The sequence below is a fragment of the Dysidea avara genome, chromosome 7 (genome assembly GCF_963678975.1).
Source record: "Dysidea avara chromosome 7, odDysAvar1.4, whole genome shotgun sequence".
NCBI lineage: Eukaryota > Metazoa > Porifera > Demospongiae > Dictyoceratida > Dysideidae > Dysidea > Dysidea avara.
This window is the reverse complement of record NC_089278.1, coordinates 27,361,446-27,377,399: the sequence shown is the minus strand read 5'-3', so window position 1 is coordinate 27,377,399 and position 15,954 is coordinate 27,361,446. Positions and strand designations below refer to the sequence as shown.

The following is a 15,954-nucleotide window of genomic DNA, read 5'->3' as shown; positions in this document are numbered from 1 at the left end:
ATAAAAGTTGAGAATTCCATTAAACATTGTGTGTTGTAATAGAAGTCCTCCAAAAAAGTGCACCATATTACAATGATATTAACAAATTAATAGAACTATGCAATACAATTGTAACTTCTGTCTTCCATCCTTATTGTGTGTCTGTATAGATAAGATGGAATCCTTGGCCCATAGCTAACTTTGGGGTATATTAAATAGCAAAAAAAGAGGGAAATTCATGTCAGCTGTAAAAAGTCTAAAACCTGAAAGGCAGTGGTCAAGAAATCACTGCAAACATTTAAATGCTAATCAGTTTAATATAAGCTAGTCAATAATATTGTAAATGTGATTGGCTTTAAAAAAAACATACTGCACCCATTTCTTGGTTGCCACCTTTGATTTTGCAGCTTTTCCGCCGAGGCTTTTGTAGGCCGCACACTATTTTACAGTTTGGCTGTTTTTAACTATACATTATTTTTAATTGTCAGCATGAATCTAGGCAAATTAAATTATAATACACACACATAGATAGTTACTGTTTTATACAAGTAATGCAAGTAGAGAGAGTGCATTTAAGTACCTTACAAAAGCAGTAACTGATATTTCTAAATTTACACAAGAAAAGTTACAATGTGTTCAGCATTATGCAAACCAACGAAGCTAATGTACAGTCTATATATGACCGGATATATGTAAGTAACAATTGTATAAAAGTGGTATCTATAATTTAGTCTTCTCAAAACCATTTTCATCTTCCTCACTGCCAACATCAATATTGAGAACAATGGTGGATGTGTGGGGTGGATCCTCCTCATTAATAACATCAAGAGCACCTAATATATACACAAAATATGAATACGAATAAATCAAGTATATAGTAGAGCAGATATTTGTTGTGCTGACAAGCTTTCATGAATAACATGACAGGTGTCACAGAAAGGAAAATGATAAAATGCTATCACTTACGCAAATTTTGGAAAGACGATTCAAATTCTCCATTGGCACTCAAAGTACCAGAGGACTCAGAATATGGGTTCTCTACTACACTTGAGAGTGCTATCTCTGGTACTTTATCCTTCTTCTTGGACTTCAAACTTTCAAACTTTCCATGGTCAGATTGAGCTAATGAACAACACAAATATTTTATCCCAACAATACTAATGATAGACATCAATGGGGTGATCTGTGTAAAGGACTAGTCAGAAGACCACTGTGTTTTGGAGCTTGAAAGTACGACTGGAGATCACTAAATTTCAAGGCACCAAGTTTTGGTAAAGTTTTATGGCTCTAGCTTAATTACTGTAGACGTCAGAGACCTTGTTTTAGGCCAATCATATTGACTATTATAATTTGTTGAAGATAATTACTTGGTTTAAACTGTGCTCAATGACATGGAATTATTTTTTGCCACCACAAATAGCAGTGACAGTTGTCTTTGTATAAATCTAGAATCAAGTTGCATGGGTATATTTTAGTATCCAAGATAAGATGCCATGATTACCTTCACTATATTATCTGCTGTTTCCTTCACTTTAAACAAAAACTTAGTTTAGCAGAGATTTTGTTAGATAAGCAGATAAATAGCACTGAATTAAGTTACAACAAACAATCAACTTGTAAATATTACTCACAATGTTGTGAAGCATATTGAGATGAGCTGCAACTATCAGATCTTGCTGATTTGATGGTTCCAAATTTAGAAGTGTCACCATATCCCTCAGACAGTGTTCGCTGCAAATAAAACACAGAACAGCACCAAATGCATCCATTCAAAATTACACATCTTTAAAAAATCAGTCCAACTGTAAATCAAGGTGGCCTGATTATGTTAGCTCAACTTACTCCTCGTTTAAGGGTATTTGAAAAGCTATTAGTAAATGTTCGGAATCTGTCTTTAGTAGAGGCCCTGATCTGCAGTACAGAATTATAGCATGTCACATGCAGACACAACAAATTATATTTAACCCTTAAACCCACAGAAGTTTTAAAAAATGCAAGCACTGAAAATGCATTATCCAGTAAACTGTATTTTATGCATGCCTTTTAGTAAAATAAATTTCATAGCACAACAACAATTAAAACTGCCTAAAACAAAAAACACACTTTTACTCATCAATCAGTTTTAGTTTAAGGGTGCTAGCAGGTTTTTGAAGCCATTCAAAGGACAACCCACATAACCACATGTGGCTGTTACATCATAATTGGCAATATTACGCATACTCAAAGTATCCGTGTTAGGCGGCCGTGTTTTGTGCCAAAGAAATTGGCCAAGAAACAGCCTGTTTCATTTGAAAACCATCACGAAAATGATCGTCTAGGTGCCCAAGAGTGACAATAGAGTGAATTAGCCTGAAAGTAAGTGCTTGTTTTGAAGACACATGCAAACGCAAGCTGATTTGTAGCCAACACACGTTCTTCCTGTGTTTTCTCAAGTGATAGTGTACGCTGGTAAGTTATATTTGTAATTGTACACCTGTTCTTAGGTAGAGACGATGTTCCAGCTCGATTTATCACCCATTACAAGACACTGACTGTGCGTTACGAGGTGTTACCTATCGAAGAGCAGGCTTGGCGACTCCACAACCAACAGGAAGGTGTCCAGTGTGTAAAGAAAAGGAACAAGAGCTTTTCTTTAGTTCAGAACTTCATTAAGTTGGCATTTGTGGTTTATTGAATTTGTTGTAATAACTGGTCGACGTGCGCATGTTCTACACTGCATTGTAAAAGGCGATATTCTGGAATACACGATAGTCGGATCTCTACCAAACTTTTTGTGAACCATCAGTGATAAATTTGTAAACTTTTAGCGCATTGTTGTGATCCAGCACGAAGTTACAGGGCCCGGAAGTCAAAGTTCGTTCATGGCACTCGCTTTGTTTTATAACTCAAGAAAGAAGAAGTGCAAAGACAAATCCCTGCACTAAGTTTCCACAAGTTTATTGAAGAATCTTCACAGCGAATGTGATGCTTGTGCAAGCAGCCAGTATCTCGGAATAAAAAAATGTATGGGTTAACTTTGAGAGACTATAGCGCGTGAATGAAACAAGGTACAATCATATACTTTGGTCTCTGTATAGTAGAAAGTTAGGTCAATCTTCGAAGCAGTAGTTTAGATCCCTGTAGCTTTCTTTTTGTCTGTATCAAAGATTAAAAGAACAGCATTTATGTGGCTTCAAAAAGGTGCTAGCACCCTTAAACCTTTGTCGCACCCTTCCAACATAGAACTTCATGCTGTATCTTGAAAGAAGTCTTCCCTCTTTACATAACAATGGATATAAGGTCATAACTTGGCCATACTTTATCCTATCATTTTTCTTGATGTCATGTTGCTTGTCACATGATGGCAACTCACAGATATCATGTGATTTAGTAAAGGACCAACGAGCACAGTGATGATATGAAGGTGAAAGGAACAAAATGATTGAATGCTTTGTAGTGGGTGAGTTCCTCACTGTATATTAAAAGTCAGTTATATATATACCTTGCTTCTTGGCACTTAATAAAGTCTGCATTTCTAAGAGATTGGACAAACGTTTCACAAGATATGCCTGTTTGAAACCATGCTGGTCACTGTAAAGCATTAATAATAATAAATAATGATAACTGTTAACTGGCTAAAAGTATTGTGCATTTTTAGTTCGTGTTTATCAAATCCAATTTTCTGGACTATTGCAAGTTTAAGGGTTAACATTATTTTACCCATGTAACATGTAAACATACAGCCATAGCAACTATGCAATCAAGAATATAATCACTAACCTTTTCTTGTCTTACTACATAAAAGAAGAATATGAAAAATCCCTGTTTGAGGTTAGCATACATAATAAAAACAACCAAATAAATACAAAATTATCATACCTGCAGAGAATTTAAGATTGTAAAAATCCATGCAAATATTGTAGTTTCTTCATTAACAGCAAACAGTCCAATAACCCAAGTAGCACCAAGTAATGGCAGCATTACAACGGCGGCTATTACCAGTGATCTGTGTAGTGTAATCCCCAAAGTAAATATACATGAAATATACAGTTAACACAAACATATTTGCTAAATTTATTTTGTTCCTTCATCATTATGTAAAGCAAAAACTACAATTGTTTCAGACTTATTTTATGGTTGTAGTACGGACACAGGTGGTCTGCCCGAGGCCCAAGAAGTGCACATATCAGGTAGACTACAACTGCATATATTACGACTATTACAAGTATAAGGAATATTTAAGTTCGATTAGGGATCATAGAATAAAAGTTGGGAAACAAGGGAGGTTGCCTACACCTGCAGGGATTAAATGTCCACTGGTGTATCTGCAGGTGTAGGCGACCTCTCTTGTTTCCTAACTTTTTTCTGTGCTCCCTAATCAAACTTAAAATTCTCTTATACTTGTTTGTTTACTTATTGTAACATTATTATGACTGGTGAACCCGCACATACGTATTGCATCAAAAGAAAGAATGGCACCAGAGTTAATGTTTTGTTACCCTTATCCCCAGCTGCCTATGCACTTAATCACATGAAGGTTGTATGGTGACATTACTCTTCCAACTTCTTGGTCCAGGAAGTGAAAGTAAATACCTCAAAAACTAGTTGTATACAGGTCTTCTTCACCATTAATTATTGTTCGAAGTTGAATTATAAAAGGTTTTCAATTGTCAAGTGTTAATTGGCATTTAGTAGTCACACCAGCAAGTTTTATCAGTAAGACTCCTTTGGAAGTTTATTTATTTGAATGTAAACATGAATGAACACAAGAAACACGTTCACAGCAATATTCCACTAGGGCCAAGAAAGTGGATCAAAATCACCAGATGACTTTCACGTGATCACGTGCGTGGGAGGCTGGGGATGAGACTAATGTCTGAGTGCCCCAACTATCAATTACTGACTCGAACGTGAGGTAGCTGTTACGCTTTGCTTTCAACTATGTCCAGCCCATTACACAGTGTTACAACTTACAAATGAAGGACAGTAAGAAAAGCACATCTGCAATCAATCCAGTGTCCACAGAAAATGTGGACGATTCCCATTTATAAATGCAGGGAAGCCATCGAGCTACTGCTAGTCAACACCTTGAGCTGTCAGCAAAAAGAAATGGGACACAAAGGAGGACAAAAGTAAGTCAATGATGTGTGCATTGCACATACTGCTGTATGCCAAAAAGCACCTGTCAGGCTGAAATGACATTGAACAATGAAGAAAATCAATCCCATTTTCTTAGCCATTATAGAGTTAAGCTTGTCTGAAGGCATTAGTCAGTCAGTCAGTAAGTCAGTCAGTCGGTCGGTCGGTTGGTCGGTCGGTCAGTCAGTCAGTCAGTCAATCAATCAGTCAGTAGAAAATTCTACTAGATAATTTTAAAAATTTTGTATCAATATTTTGAAAGCATTTCAGTTTGTACTGAGGGCACTTTTGGCTATACCTAACCAATACTACTAAGGAGCCATGAAGGTATTCTGAGGCTGTTTAGGGTGACATTTGTTTGGCCAGAAAAGCCCAATCCTTCATGATACAGTACTACTGTACTGTATGATATATCATGCACTCACCTAATAGGTGAAATTAAGAACTACAGAGCACTCACCCTCTTTGTTTATATACTGATATCTGATGATCAATCATGGTTAAAAGCATGGGCTAATAGCAATCGGCAGAACATTATTCATGTTTTATTATGTTCAAAAACAATGTACAGAACTTACAATTGTGGGTTTTAACTATTTTGCACTACTACTAACTTTGCCATTGGGACAATAACTATACTACGTAAAGTACGTACTTAGGACTATAAGTTACTAGCACATTTTCAATGTATTGATCTGGTCTGCTCACATGTCATGCATAGAAATACACATCCATGCATCACACAAACAATTAGTTAGTAATCATTCGTCATAAAGAATAGTTTATTAACAATCAGTTTGTCATAATTTTGTGACAAGAAGCTGATACGGAATCCCACAGTGTAATGCTACATGTCACTCAATATAATGAGTCAAAGCATACTGTATCTTTGAACTGGTTAGGAATCAAGCCACAAGCAAACCACATTCTCATGATATTGTTCAGGCAATACGCAAATTATTTGCAATATATGTATGTGAGAGAGCAGAGAAACATGATTGAGCAGGCTGCCAGAAGCCATCCAAAGGGGTCACCTGATCTGAACATTGTTATTTGTATTTTTGTGGCACTTAAATTTTCTGTATCTGTCCTGTTCCAGAACATTCCTTTAATTTTTGTATAAATAAGCTGTTGCAATTTCAGTATGTGCCTTCTATTTTCCCTCAAATGTTGAATGAAGCGCTGTCAACCTATCCAGTGAACTACCTCGAGCTCGTGTGCCCTCTCAGCTGTCATGGCCAGGCTTTCACAATGTAAATTAATTCTTGAGCAGCATCTTTGAAAGTGGTATATAAAGTTTATACAATAGAAATAGAGAGAAAATCAATTTTTGTGGGTCTCTAGAGGAACTAGTAGTTGGTTGATGCTGCGCTACATTTAAAACCAGCTAGGTGCCTATGCAATTACTCCTTGGTTAATAGGATTATGTATGAAATTTAATGATGGTTTTGCAATAATACCAGCAGTTTTAATTAAATGCATTTTGCAATTCACTTAAAATTTTGTAAATTCATCAAGTAAGTTGCTGTACATTGCTAAGGAAGTATAACTTGAACAAACCACCTTAAATCACAAATGATGCATAGAAGTGTCTTCTCAACCATTTTTACGAAGATATTCTAGACAAAGCCTTAAGGTTATCTATGCATAAATAGGAGACATACCCCCTTATAACGTGAAAGGATATGCTAGTTTACAGGCCTACTGGCATGCTTTAGATTGTTAAACAGCTGTTACAGCATGCAGTCAACAAGCAGTTTTAGTGATGAGCCACATCCCCTTCAGGTATATGCATGACAAAAATGATTTATAAGAAAGCAAACCTTCACTACAGTAGTAAACAGCCTTCGTTTATAGAATGAAGGTTTATTTTCTGTGCTTTGAAGCTTGTTTGCTTACACGGGTGTGTGGACAGATACACACATACATACACATAATAATTCTTCCCAAACTGATTTCAGGAAACCAATAATAAACTCAATTGCAGTAAGTAATCAGTTATAAGTTGTGAATAAATCAGTATCGTACAGTACGATATAGGGATCACAAAGGTTTTGGCGTCACCCATGGCAAAACATCACCCAAAAACCAGCCTCAATTTTCCCTGATGATGATGAGGCAGTATTGGCTAAGTAACACTAAGCCCAAACAAGCCTTCAGATCGACCCGAAATGCTTTCAACAAGTTTCTATGATTAAAAAAAAACCATTAAACAGAACGTTCCACTGACTAACTGACTGACTGACTGACTGACTGATGTCTTCAGACAAGCATAATTCGATAATGGTTAAGACTACGGGCGTGATTTTTTTACTGTTGGACAATGCGTTGGCCCGAGAGATTCTTTTGGCATACCGCAGTATGTACATTGTATTCTTCATGGACTTACCAGTGTCCTCCTTTGTGTCCCATTCATCTTGGCTGCCAGCAAAAGGTGTCAGTTTGGAAGTAGCATGTGATGGCTTTCTTTCGTAATGGAAATCGTCCATATTTTCATAGTGGCTACTATGATTACAGAGGTGCTTTTCGAACAGTTCTTGATTCGCAATGCTGTGTAATTGGTTGAACATAGCTGACAACGAAGCGTAATGGATACTTCACTTTTCAGATGATAATTGGTACTTAAGGTGCACAGTACCATTTCTTTCTTTAAATGTGGTATGCGTGGATTCATCACCCATAATATTATTTTGCAAAAAAGGTTAACAAACACGTACACAAAAAATTTGGAATTTTCAACTAGAGTAGAGACCATAGCACATTGATAAAAAGTACTGAAACAAGGCTGGAGTAGTGCATGATATTAAATCACAGTAAAACAGTAAGAAGTGTTATATCCCTACTGTGCTCAAGATACCATAAGGGAAATGCACAGTAGGGATATAACACTTCTTATTGTTTTACTGTGATTTAATATTATGTACTACTCCAGCTTGTTTCAGTACTATTTATCGATGTGCTATGGTCCCTATACTCTATTTGAAAATTCCAATTTTTTGTGTACTTGTGCAATTGTAAATTTAATGCAGACGTGTCTGCATTAAAACCCTATTAAATTAAGAAAAAAATTCATTTATTAGAATACAGTAGAACCTGTTAATCAGGCCATTTGAAAATGAGGACATCTGTGTAATCTGGACACTTAATTGGTAATAGGCCCAAAGTATCCCTTAGCATGTAAACTGATCTGGAAAATTAGGACACCAAGGAATATACGGGTTTCACTATATAATAAAACATGATTTTGATAACCTAACTGAAGGTGCTCCAGTATATGTGTTTCATTTGATATGAGCCTTATGTACTAAAGTGCTTAAACATGCATCATGTTTTTCCCATAACATTACCTGTTGTGGTTATTAGAAACCACATAGAATTTTGAAACATGGCAAGCTTTTGTTTAACAGTAACATGTGTGAAGAACATACTTAGCTGTCTGCAAATGACCTTCTTCCCGGATGTTATTCTTTTTGCTTTTATAGATTATTCTGAGTGATATCAGTAAGAAAATAAAGTTCACCTGTAAGGTAGTCAGTGATAAGATAATTGACTAACATATGTTAACAACTTGTCTGTTGAGTAATGAGACAACATGCAAGCTACCTGTTACTGATGTAACCTATTTAGTAGATACCACATGGCTTATTGAGCCAATTGACATCAATATTTTAGGAAAAGGGTACCTTTTCACACACAAAATTTGACCCATTATTTTTGAACACTGAAACTTCATAACATTTATTTATTTGTCCATGCATGAAGCTTGGCTACATTGTAATATAAAAAGAAACATAATCAGTACAAGGAGTCAACTATTATAAAATTCTGTTAGCCAGCATATAAAATGTGTGAAAAAGGTACCTTTAATCACATTAAATCTTACTGTAAAGCGAATCAATCTAGCACATGTGGGAATTTGTCACCATTCCGTACAGTCTAGTGTGTTATTTAATAGTTATACCATGGCCACAAGGGATTTACCTGATAAATATGCCCAAGCCCGAGGGCCACAGGCCCGAGGATGCTGGAATATATATCAGGCAAATCTCGAGTGGTCATGGTATAAGTAATATATTACCATTCTGGTATGCTCACCTAATAGGTGAAGGAAGACAAACCTGCATTCACCACATTACTTTTATACAGAGGTTTGCAAACATCAATTGTGGGTTTAAATTGTGGGCACAAAAAAATGATTGTGGGTTTCACTGATTGTAGTGATACCATTTTAAACCAAACAACCACTTTGTGGATGAATAAAGTAACCTAAGGTAGGGTCCGCAATCCGAAAAATCAACTTTTATAAATCGATCCCCTACCACTGTGGGATGTTCATTGTGGTATCCCATTGCTAGATCCACCATGAAACCGGAGGCACGATTGTTGTCTTCACAGAAATATCGATTTTAGTATTTTGTGAGATGCAAAAATTATTTTTTAAATTTCGTGCTCCACACAAAGAACAGGATAGAACTTGCTGCTTAGCTAGATATTATCTAGAGTTAATGTAGTTAAAAAGTACGCACAGTAATAAGCAAATGATTCACTGGGTTCCCGGCACAGGGTTGCTTTCTCTCAAAAAGCAGAAAACGAAACACAAATTTTTGAATTCCCAGCCAAGACAAGAAAAGCCAACTCTTCCTCATAGTGATGTGATAAGGTTGGATGCATAGTCTGTCTACGCTGTTAGTCTGGAAAGGATCTGAGACTTCTCACCATCTGGGTGAAGAACGTCAAAATTTTCGTGCGTCATTTCAAGGGATTCTCTCAATGGTACCAAAGTGCTTTCCAGTACTTCTGATGCCACACTGGTCACTTAATTTTGTTTAGAATGATGATAAATGATGGATCAAAACGTTTGGTAGTAGTAGTAGTAGTTGGTGTTTCTGTGATTTCATATAATGCAGTATACCAGCAGCTCCACCCGGCTCGAATCAAAAATAAAAGATTTTGTGTTTTTTTTTCGGTTTGTTTTTGGATGTTTTGCAGCATAATGGTGATGTAGGGTGATCTAGTGAAGATTTGAAGCTGCTGTGGAGCGTGAGAGGTGAAGTCAAATTTGGACAATTTTGCTGCCTCCCTTGATGAATAGCTTAGAGCGAGGTGTGGAAGCCGTGGATGAAATAATAATTGCCAACCACTGCTACCAAACATTCAGGGACATCTTTTGCCATAGTTTCAGTTTATAATTGATGATTGCTGTGGCTGCAGAAGCGCTGGAAATGGCTAGAAAGCGTGACACAATTCTTTGATGCTGCAGAAAATTTTGACGCTCGTCACCCAGATGGTGAGAAGTCTCAGATCTTTTCCAAATTAACAACATAGACAGACTATGCACCCAACCGTATCGAAACACTATCAGGAAGAGTTGGCTTCTCTTGCCCTGGGTGGTAGGGCAGTTTGATTTCAAAACTTCGTATCTCTTTGTCTGTTTTTCAAAGAAAGCAACCCTGTGCCGGGCACCCAGGAAATCATTTACTTATTTCTGTGCGTACTTTTCAACTACAACAACTCTGGATACGATTTGGCTAAGTAGCAAGTTTCATCCAATCTTTTGTGTGGAGCACAAAATTTTAAAAATAAATTTTGCATCTTGCGAGATACTGAAAGCAATATTTCTGTGAAGACAACAATCGTGCCTCCGGTTTCATGGTGGATCAAGCAATCGGATACTACAATGAACATCCCACAATGGTAGGGGGATTGATTTGTAGAAGTTGATTTTTTGGATTGCGGACCCTACCTAAGGTGCTAAAATAAACACTTGGACATATAGGTTGGGAATGTTTGAGGCATCTTTTCATGCATTTGAAATGTACTGTGTAGAAAAACAATCCCCACATTGCTAAGACAATTGTTTAGTGATATCTAGTAACTGAACTATGCAATGCTGACTCACTCAATTCTTTTTGCTTCACAACAATGCCCCTAACTAAACCAACATGTTAAACTCAAACCCACAATGCAAACCTTTAAACAGCTCTATTCAAACCCACAATGTAAAAATTTAAGCAGCTCTATATAAATAATCAAAGGGAACTGATCCTTTGTAACTGCCTCAGCATCAAAGGCAGTTGTGGTCAGGGCTATATCATGATATTTCCCTAACCACAGGGCGATATGTCAAATGTAACCCTGTGGTTTCCTTTGATCTGAGGTGTCAAAGTGGTATATATTCTGGTAAAGATTAATGTATTCACCATAGCAAATTATTAGTGACAAAATGGTATTATTCAGATGTAAAAATATTGTCAACATGTGAATAATCCGAACAGAAGGTCCTGTATAAATTCCAATACTGTTACCACTATGTTCTGCTTTGCAAGACCCAGTCAAATGTTTACTAATACTGTCCTAATTGTCATCTGTTGCCATTCATTTAGAGTTGTAATTATCTGTGGCAAGTCATCACTTATTACCAATAGTAATAATTTCATTAAATATATTTATTTAGGTAACTATACAGATAGGGAATGTGTATGTATATAATTTACTATCACAACTAACCGCAACAATTAGTAACATTGGACCAACAAAAGCCCACATAGTTCCTTCCTTTTCTGACAGCCAACATCTGTGAGAAGATATATAACATACATAGCTACATGTACTCACATGCATACATATATATTACTAGGCAGTAAAAATGTACTGTAGCTATTTGGTAATGGTGGTTAGTTGGAACTAAGCCAAAAACTGGTGCTCAATATTTACGACACTGTAATAAAGGATTTCCATTTGTCATTTTTTAGCCAGTTTAAATTTGTTAAAACAACACCACAAATTGTAATTATATCAAGAATTTGACACAGCGATGCTGTTAAAAGTGACAGAAGTTAAAACAGTATTTTATGAGCGCTACTGGGTTGTTGAAGCCATTCAAGGCCCAATCCACTTAACCACATGTGGCTATTTTGAAAATTACACATACTTAAACAGCACACACCTAATTTTTCAAGTATTTCCTTTGGGGAGGGCATGCCCACAGACCCTCCTATAAACCTCATTGAGTAATAAAGTGTATACTGGTAGCTTATATTGTAATTTTAAGCTTTAATGTAGGGACTCAGGGCTCAATCCACAATATTAAGCTGGGAGGTTGGGAAAGTAAGTTGATTTGGAATGTGGGGGGGGGGGGGGGGGGGGGGAGGTTTTAGTGGTTCTAAAGGATTAGAGAAAGAGAGGATATGAGGGTCTGGGGGTATGCAGGAGAAAATTAGGTGCAAAGATGCATTATGATTATGATTAAATTTTTCTGTGCAAAGATGGATTATGGTTATGATTAAATTTTTCTGTGATGCCACTAAATATTGACCATTTGATTACTTTAGGAAAGATTATCACTTAAACCTTTCATTTCTAACTATGTATCAAGGCATCAAGTTATAAACCTACATATTATTGTACTATGTATCATCTGGAGGAGGGGGGGGGAGTTAACATGGGGGAGGCTGCCCCCTCTAAATTAGCTGGATTTACAAGATGCTGACTGTGCATAATGAGATGTTACCTATCAAAGAGCAACTTGGCGACTCTACATATAACAGTAAGGTGACCCAGTGTGTAAAGGAGAGAAACAAAAAGCTTTCCTTTATTCAAAACAGCATTTATTATGATAAGTTGGTATTTGTATATACAGATGCATCAAATTAATTATACAGTTACATTAAATTAACTAACGCTCTATCAGTTCCATAATTATCATGTGCTATTCCAGCTGCTATTGCCACAATTGGTACCGGAAGTCCTAAAATACAGAGATAATTCAACATCATAAAAATGTGTCCACACCAAAACAATGAATAATAGCACCAGAAGTATTAGTTGTTTACATTCAAAGATAAACCATGTTTCAATGCATAAATGCATAGTACCTAATCACTTACATTACAATACAATTGGACTACCTACATGTATTTAGCTATACATTTTAATCAATTAAACACCCTTGCACTCTTCTAACATCAGGTTTTCCCCCCATTTTATTCTTTACAAGCTATACAATTTACTCCTTTAGCTACACATTGCAGTGCATTGTATGGCCACTAAAGTGACATCCATTTGCATGTCTACGTACTCACTACCATTAATTCTTTATTGTGTGACTTGTGTACATACCATAGCCCAATCCAAAGAAGAAGTACCATTTAGTAAAAAATCCATCATAGAACACAAAGTTCAAATGCACAAAAAGGTAGATGCCTTCACACAACATCCATGCAAAAGCAGCAAGGAAGAAATAGTGCAGGAGTCCTGCAAACACTCCACAAGCAACCTATGAAGATGCACAGTGAAATGAAACAGGAAATATATTAAAATAACAAATTTACATACCTCATTATCCTTCGCACTTTCTATGGAGCTTGTAAATATAATCAAACCAATCAGAAGTGATAATGCCAGATTAAAATGGTTGATGTTATGGACACCTTTATACACAGTTTTTCTATTGAAAGAAAAGGAAGTACATTATGTATATAAGTTAACCTTATTCTCAATGTATATTTTCCCTCCCTTTTTATTTACACTGCACAACATATTCATATTACTAGTATTAGGTGGAGACAGTAAACAAAGTGTGTATTAAGAGAAGGACAGGCAGGTGTGGTTCTGTGGGAGGTTCCAATAAACAAATACTGTATTTACTCGATTTGTGCCCCAGGGGTACTATTATTTTTTGCCCAAAAGTAAGCCTTCAAATAGTGCCGTACTGCGGTATTATTTGAGGGTGTGCTACTAATATTTTAAACCTGCCACTACTATAGCTATTCCACATTATAGTTTTATAAAACAATCACAACACGTTGCTACTGTACTTACTTCTTCTATACAGGACTTTTCTGTTGCCCAAGTCCTTGTAACACAACCATGTCACGCCTCGTGCTATGTGGTCAATTTACTAACTAATATCCGGAATTTCATTTATGTGACAGCCATTTAAGTTTTACCAGGACAATACCTTCCTTAAATCGAGATGTAGATTAATACTAAAGGTATGACAGCACCAGTAAAGCGTAATTACAAAAGTATAGTGCGATACTATTCAAGGATGTGGTACAATTTTAAATTTATTTTAAACATGGATAAAGATCTTCGAATAGTACCACACTGCGGTACTATTCGAGGGTGCAGCACAAATCAAGTAAAAATGGTATATAGCTTTTAACATTGTAAAAATTTATGATATACTCTAGTAGAACAGTCAACACATAACTTTACTATATATACTTTGATATAGAGAAATGATGTTGACCATTGAAAATTGATGCTTTATACCACTGTCTTTGGCCAGATGCTACTGAAGAATTCCATTGCCTTGAATTGTGGACACCTAGAATATTAAATTGCCTGTTGCTGAGTATTAACAATTTGTGGATATATTGTTTTAAACAAGATTCTTGTGGGGTAGTGTACAACAAGGTCGATGAGAGGCTCGAAATTTCACATGTCATGTTGCTGAATAGTTTTAGACTACAACAAGTTTGATACTGAAATTTGATTGGCTGAAAACGTGGTCTCTAAATCTCGTAGAGCCACGGTCATGTCCAATAGAGACCACGCTCTGAGGCGATACGAAACACGATAATTACGCACCTGTAACATTGGCAATGCATGGGCATTTAAATGGCTAGTAACAGCCGTACTGAATTAGAGGGAGGTGTAATGGGCTTGTTTGTACTAATCAACACTACATTACTTGCTTACAAGCAGCTGTCGAGGCACAACAACAGCAACAATGAGTTGTAGTCCACTCGCTGAGTCCAGTACTTCGATACATAGCACGCGCCTGTAACATTGGCAACGCATGGGCATTTAAACGGGTAGCAACAGCCACGCTGAGGTCCCGCAATGTCGGGAGGTGTAGAGGGCTTGTTTCTAGTAATTAGCCATACATTTCCTATTTACAAGCAGCTGTCAACTCAAGGTACAATAACGAGTTGTAGTCTAAATAAGTTAGACGTCAAGAACCACTGGGTTCTACGGGATTTAGAAAACCCTCAGGCCCTTAGTAGCGCCCTCGCTGCGCTCAGGCGCTACAGCCCAGGGCCTTCGAGTTTTCTAAATCCCGTAGAACCCTGGTTCTTGACGTCTAACTATTATTTAAACTGGAAGTTTATACGTCATTCCAGTAAAGAATTACAATTGTTAGACGAAATGGTGCCAAAAATTGGCGACTTACGCCAAAACAGTCTCTAGTCTCATAGCACATCAAATTTTATTTATCTCATGTGAGTGATTGTTGTGTCATGAGTGAAATCGCAAAAAATATTGTACGCCAATTATCGGCATGAGGTACTATTATTGGCACTCTGTACTTCAGTGATTGACAAATTATTGGCAGATTTTGCAAAGTATAATTGGTACCTGCCGATAATTGGTGACTTATATAATAATGAATGTGGATTTCACCATATATGCTTACTGGACTTCAAATATTGGTGACTTCCAATTACACTACTTTAAGACAAAATGTAAGCACATGCACTTTAATTAGATGCCTGTACATGGGAATGAGGGCTTTTCCTGATATGTATGCTCAACTGCCCAAGGGCCGCAGGCCAGAGGGCATGCATATGCGGCCCTCGGGCAGTTGGGCATACATATCAGGCAAAGCCCGAATGACCCGTGTTACAGCTAATATGTAAGCTGATAGCCTGTACAGGGAAACTAATCACCCAAGCCAATACGAGCGCAGCCACCGGATGTATTATATATGCATACCTAAGATTTTTGATTATGGGTCAGCAGCTAGTATGTTCTGGTTACGTTTGGTTAAGATGAAGACATATCGAGATATCATGGAGAATTTCAGTTACGAGAGTTTAATGTTTTAATCAGTGCTATTGAATCGCTTAT

At 36.8% G+C, this 15,954-nt stretch overlaps 1 protein-coding gene across 2 annotated transcripts in view; it reads right to left on the bottom strand.

The window, feature by feature from the left end:
* Positions 1-434: 434 nt before the first annotated feature.
* The window catches only part of LOC136262605 (hemicentin-1-like), a 129,557-nt gene continuing 114,037 nt past the window's right edge, over positions 435-15,954 (bottom strand). For both annotated transcript variants that reach the window (XM_066056992.1, XM_066056993.1), the window contains 11 exons: positions 13,432-13,543; positions 13,216-13,372; positions 12,778-12,844; positions 11,605-11,671; positions 8,526-8,617; positions 3,838-3,964; positions 3,739-3,780; positions 1,822-1,890; positions 1,611-1,710; positions 946-1,101; positions 435-812 (listed from right to left, as the gene is read on the bottom strand). In XM_066056992.1, coding sequence (XP_065913064.1) covers positions 700-812; positions 946-1,101; positions 1,611-1,710; positions 1,822-1,890; positions 3,739-3,780; positions 3,838-3,964; positions 8,526-8,617; positions 11,605-11,671; positions 12,778-12,844; positions 13,216-13,372; positions 13,432-13,543 — 1,102 coding nt within the window. In that variant the 3' untranslated portion in view covers positions 435-699. The remainder of the gene's footprint in view (positions 813-945; positions 1,102-1,610; positions 1,711-1,821; positions 1,891-3,738; positions 3,781-3,837; positions 3,965-8,525; positions 8,618-11,604; positions 11,672-12,777; positions 12,845-13,215; positions 13,373-13,431; positions 13,544-15,954) is intronic.